The 5,205-nt window shown below is 46.1% G+C and overlaps 1 protein-coding gene across 1 annotated transcript in view; it reads right to left on the reverse strand.

Moving 5' to 3' along the window:
* The window catches only part of cdk14 (cyclin dependent kinase 14), a 205,066-nt gene that overhangs the window by 53,406 nt on the left and 146,455 nt on the right, over positions 1-5,205 (reverse strand). The window contains 1 exon segment of the mRNA XM_032517690.1: positions 323-462. Within this exon segment, the coding sequence (XP_032373581.1) occupies positions 323-462 (140 nt within the window).

The following is a 5,205-nucleotide window of genomic DNA, read 5'->3' on the forward strand; positions in this document are numbered from 1 at the left end:
CCTGCAGAGATCTGAGGACCAGGTAGTGCAGAGATTTGGGGACCAGGTAACCATAGTCCTCAGATTGGACAGATAGTCTAGCTAGCTGTCTGGATTTACCCTGCAGAGATCTGAGGACCAGGTAACCATAGTACTCAGATTGGACTAACCATAGTCCTCAGATTGGACAGATAGTCTCACTAGCTGTCTGGATTTACCCTGCAGAGATCTGAGGACCAGGTAGTCCTCAGATTGGACTGATCTAGCTAGCTAGTCTAGCTAGCTGTCTGGATTTACCCCCTGAAATCGATTTTGCAAGGATGTAGACAGCTGCGGTACGTACTGTCGTGCAGCTCACAGAGCCGGGGAGGAAGGTTGCTGAAGTACTCGTGGTTCAGCGCTGCCTGGGCCGACAGCCGGTTCTTTGGGAAGCACTGGAGGAACCTGGTGGCCAACTCCTCGGCATGGTCCACGTAGCCCAACCTAACACACACACACACACACCCACACACACACCCACACACACACACACAAACACAAATCTTATACAGAGATACAGAAAAACAGCCAGTTGACTTATTGAAAACCAAAGAAACCAACCCCATTTACTCAATTCAACTTTATTAATACCACAAAAGGGCAACTTAGTTAAGAGCTACAGACAACACACACACATACTGCACATAACAGCACACAAGTCTACATATAGGCCTACTCCCTAGAGAGTAGATAAATAAAAAAAAATAGATTTCATCCATTTAAAAGTGGAACAGCAGAAGGAATAAAAGTTGCGATTAGTATTAAAAGCAGGTCAAATATGAGGATGACTTGCATTTGAACCTGTTTGTTTCGCAGCCATAATTATAGAGCAGGTTTTGACTATATTGTTATATTGTTCAGGCTGTTTCTCTCTTTCACTGTGAAGATGAAAGCAGCAAATAAAAGGAAAAAGCCATAAGGCTTTCAGTAAACGACAGAGAACGACTGGCCAGACAGAAAAGGAGTTCACGTTCCTGAGTAAGGGAATTCTCTGTTGCCACTTTTTCACAATAACCTCAGATTTAACACAGAATTTCAGGTGGTCATCAAAAATGGAACCTGAATGTGGAATCTTTTATTTCACCCGAATTTAATTAAGTCGCCCATGCCACCATTCATTCATCCCTCTGGGAAAGAAACACATTTTTTTCTTCAATTCACAGGGCTGCTGACAACAAAAAAACAAGCCTCTTAAATATGCTGAAGGTTTGCTGACTGATGAGGAAAAACACTTTTTAGACACACACACACACACACACACACACACACACACACACACACACACACACACACACACACGTACGTGTGTATTAGGTTTAACTACATTTTTGGGAGTACAGTATACTTATGGGGTCCTGACAGCTTTGTGGGACAAATGTGGTCCCCACAACGTTAAAGGGCTGTTTGAGGAATAAGACCTGGTTTTAGGATTAGGGTTAGAGTTAGGTTATGGTTAGGGTGAGGGTGAGGGTTAGGGAGGCATTTAGGTTTGATGGTTAAGGTTAGGGTAAGGGGCTAGGGAATGCATTATGTCAATGACTGGTCCCCACAAAGATAGTGAGACCCACTTGTGTGTGTGTGTGTGTGTGTGTGTGCGTGTGCATGTGTTTATGTGTGTTAGCACTGGGAGTCACTGAACTCCTGAACCAGCCCTACTGAGGGGGGAGAGGGGAGGGGGGGGCGAGGGGGGGAAGAAGATTGAAAATAAACGAAGAGCAACCGATCCAGCCAGTAACGAGGCATCCGCCGCATTAAATAAACATGGTGTTATTCGGCGCCGCTCGCCGGGGCCCCGCCCGGGCCCCGCCACTCGCAGCACTCGGAGTGCCTCTCATGTTCGGGCTCCCCAGTCGAGCACTCTGACAGCCCCTCCCACGGCTCTCAACGGGGATCTGAACCCGACTTATCAGCAGCGAGGCAGGCGCGGAGGATAAATCTCGGTTCAACTCATCAACGCCACTCAGAGGCACGGATGGAGTTAATGAAGTCCATCAGGGCCTTCTTCTTCTCCTCTCTCTCAGACAGCTGGAACACGCCGTGCAACTCCACTGCCAACTTTAAAGACAAACTAGTCTCTGTGTGTGAACTAGACTGATGAAGGCCTCCTGGATTACTTCTGATTTAATGGGTTTTAAACAGAGCTGGATGCAGTGTTCAGATCCTTTACTGCAAATACCACACTGTAAAAATACTCTCCTTACAAGTTAAAGTCCTGCAATGGAAATACTACTTAAGTGATATAGTCTAAGTATCAGGAGAATGTAGTTAAAGTATTAAAACATGTTAGAAAGAGTAAAGGCCCTTGACACATGCCCTTGGTGTGGGAGACCTGGGTTTGATTCCCATTGCCATGCATACAACCAATGAGTCCCTGAGCAAGGCACGTAACCCCTAGTTGCTCCAGAGGCGTGGGACCTCTGATATTTAGCAATTGTAAGTTTGGATAAAGAATGGAAAAAAAAGTATAAAAAACACGTCAAAGCGTCAGAAAAGCACATTGAAAGCAAAACCCATCTAAGAGTATTAAAACGTCTAAAAAAAAGGTAAAAAGCGTTGAAAAAAAGCAGATAAAATAACTTTTTTTTTTTTTTTTTACGTTGAAAAAAAGCAAAACAAAAATTGAAACTGTATAAAGCGGACAAAAATGTCCAGACAGAAACGCCGAGCATCAACTCATTTCCTGATTGGCCAAAAGCCCAATCCAATCAACAACAAGCACTCGGTCACGTCTGCGGCTTGTCTCAGGAAATAACCCGATGATGTCATCAGGGTTATCTCAGCTTGGATTTATACACTAAACTTGTCCCCCCCCCCCGATACTTTTTCCAGCATTGTATGCCTGTTTTCTAGGACAGATGAAGACATGAAAGGGGAGAGAGGGGGGGGGAATGACATTCGGCAAAGGGCCGCAGGTCGGAGTCGAACCGGCAGCCGCTGCGTCGAGGAGTAAATCCTCTTTCTATGTGCGCCTGCTCTACCAGCTGAGCTCACCCGGCCACATCCACTAAAGACTAACAACGCGTTCATGTGGCCGACTGAACGTGCGAGTCCCCCAACTTCACAAAATAAAAGCTTCATGTAATTTTTCAAGAGATTTTAATCTCAGTGAGACTTCATATAAATCACCCCTAAACCTTTACCACTATTGGGGTAAAATAAATCCTCCAATAAATCAAATGAAGCGACCAGATTTCCTATTTTCTCTGCAGGTGGATGTGCGTAGGTGTGAAATCACCTGGATCCCAGCATGTTGATGTATGGATAGGTGTACATTCCTTTGTGCTACAGCTGTCAGCTCGGCCGAAGGGAAGAAGTGCACATCTGCAGCGCAATCGATCGTATCTCCTACAACTATCGGGCGGCTTCAGGTGACGGCACATCCACAGCAGGGAGACGCATTCCTTCTGCAGTGGTGCACGGCGAGAGCACTTCCGGGCTTCTATCTGAAGACTACTCGGAGGCCCTGAGACAGGAAACGTGGCCCCCACAACACCGCAGAAAGGTGGCCAACAGCTCTCTGTGTTGTTGTGTAGCTGCTTCACAAGTCTTTGTATCTTCTGTCTGAAGACGTCGCATGCAGAGCTCTTCCCCGGGTCTGACTCAGTTGATGATGAGGGTGTGAGGGCAAACAGGCCTTAGCATGCAGCTACCATAGTGGAAACATTCTGTATACAGTCGACAGACATGGGTTATAGAACGCTGATATACAAATGTTAAAAGCTACAGTGTGCAGCCAGGGTGTACTTATCTCTACATATTCCTGCCTCTGCTGAATATAATTTATCCCTGGTGAGGACAAAAGAAAGCTGCAGTTGGTTGAATTTAACATCACGAAAAAAAAAGTTTTCTTCTTCTTCTTCAAAAAAATCAACTTACATGACAAAGGCTTTAAAATGGGTCTCTTTATGATCTTATCCAGTGATGTGCCCATGTTGTTGCCTGTTCCTTTAGTCATGTGTTCAATAAAAATAGCAGGTAGTCTCCATACAAAGAAACACTTTAAAGTGCTCATATTATGCTATTTGCCTTTCCTTTATTGTGTTATATATCTTTTTTAGTGCACATTAGGTTTGCAAAGTTTACCAAAGTCCCCCCCCCCCCCAAAGGGACTTACCATCTCCAACAGAAAACCCTGTTCACAAACTGCTCCAAACAGCTCTACTGTAGTCCAGCCTTTACTTCAGAGACACACGTTATAATGCTCATACTCTGCTTCTGACTGGCTAGTAGTCCTTACCTAGGTACTGTCAGGGCCCTCATACTCTGCTTCTGACTGGCTAGTAGTCCTTACCTAGGTACTGTCAGGACCCTCATACTCTGCTTCTAACTGGCTAGTAGTCCTTACCTAGGTACTGTCAGGGCCCTCATACTCTGCTTCTGACTGGCTAGTAGTCCTTACCTAGGTACTGTCAGGACCCTCATACTCTGCTCCTGACTGGCTAGTAGTCCTTACCTAGGTACTGTCAGGGCCCTCATACTCTGCTTCTGACTGGCTAGTAGTCCTTACCTAGGTACTGTCAGGGTACGTCTTATACTCTGCTTCTGACTGGCTAGTAGTCCTTACCTAGGTACTGTCAGGGCCTCATACTCTGCTTCTAACTGGCTAGTATTCCTTACCTAGGTACTGTCAGGGCCCTCATACCTGCTTCTGACTGGCTAGTAGTCCTTACCTAGGTACTGTCAGGACCCTCTACTCTGCTTCTGACGGCTAGTAGTCCTTCCTAGGTACTGTCAGGGCCCTCATACTCTGCTTTCGACTGGCTAGTAGTCCTTACCTAGGTACTGTCAGGGCCCTCATACTCTGCTTCGGACTGGCTAGTAGTCCTTACCTAGTGTACTGTCAGGGTACGCCCTTATACTCTGCTTCTGATCTGCTAGTAGTCCTTACCTAGATACTGTCAGGGCCCTCATACTTTGCTCCGACTGGCTATAGTCCTACCTAGGTACTGTCAGGGCCTCATACTCTGCTTCTCTGGCAGTAGTCCTAACCTAGTTACTGTCAGGCCCTCATACTCTGCTTCTGACTGGCTAGTAGTCCTTACCTAGGTACTGTCAGGGCCTCATACTCTGCTTCTGACTGGCTAGTAGTCCTTACCTAGCTACTGAGCATGTGCAACTTCCAACAAAGATGGAACAGAAGTGAGATGTCTCACTCCGTAGCTTAAACAGAGAGCTCAACACACAGGG

The sequence above is a fragment of the Etheostoma spectabile genome, chromosome 6, assembly GCF_008692095.1.
Source record: "Etheostoma spectabile isolate EspeVRDwgs_2016 chromosome 6, UIUC_Espe_1.0, whole genome shotgun sequence".
NCBI lineage: Eukaryota > Metazoa > Chordata > Actinopteri > Perciformes > Percidae > Etheostoma > Etheostoma spectabile.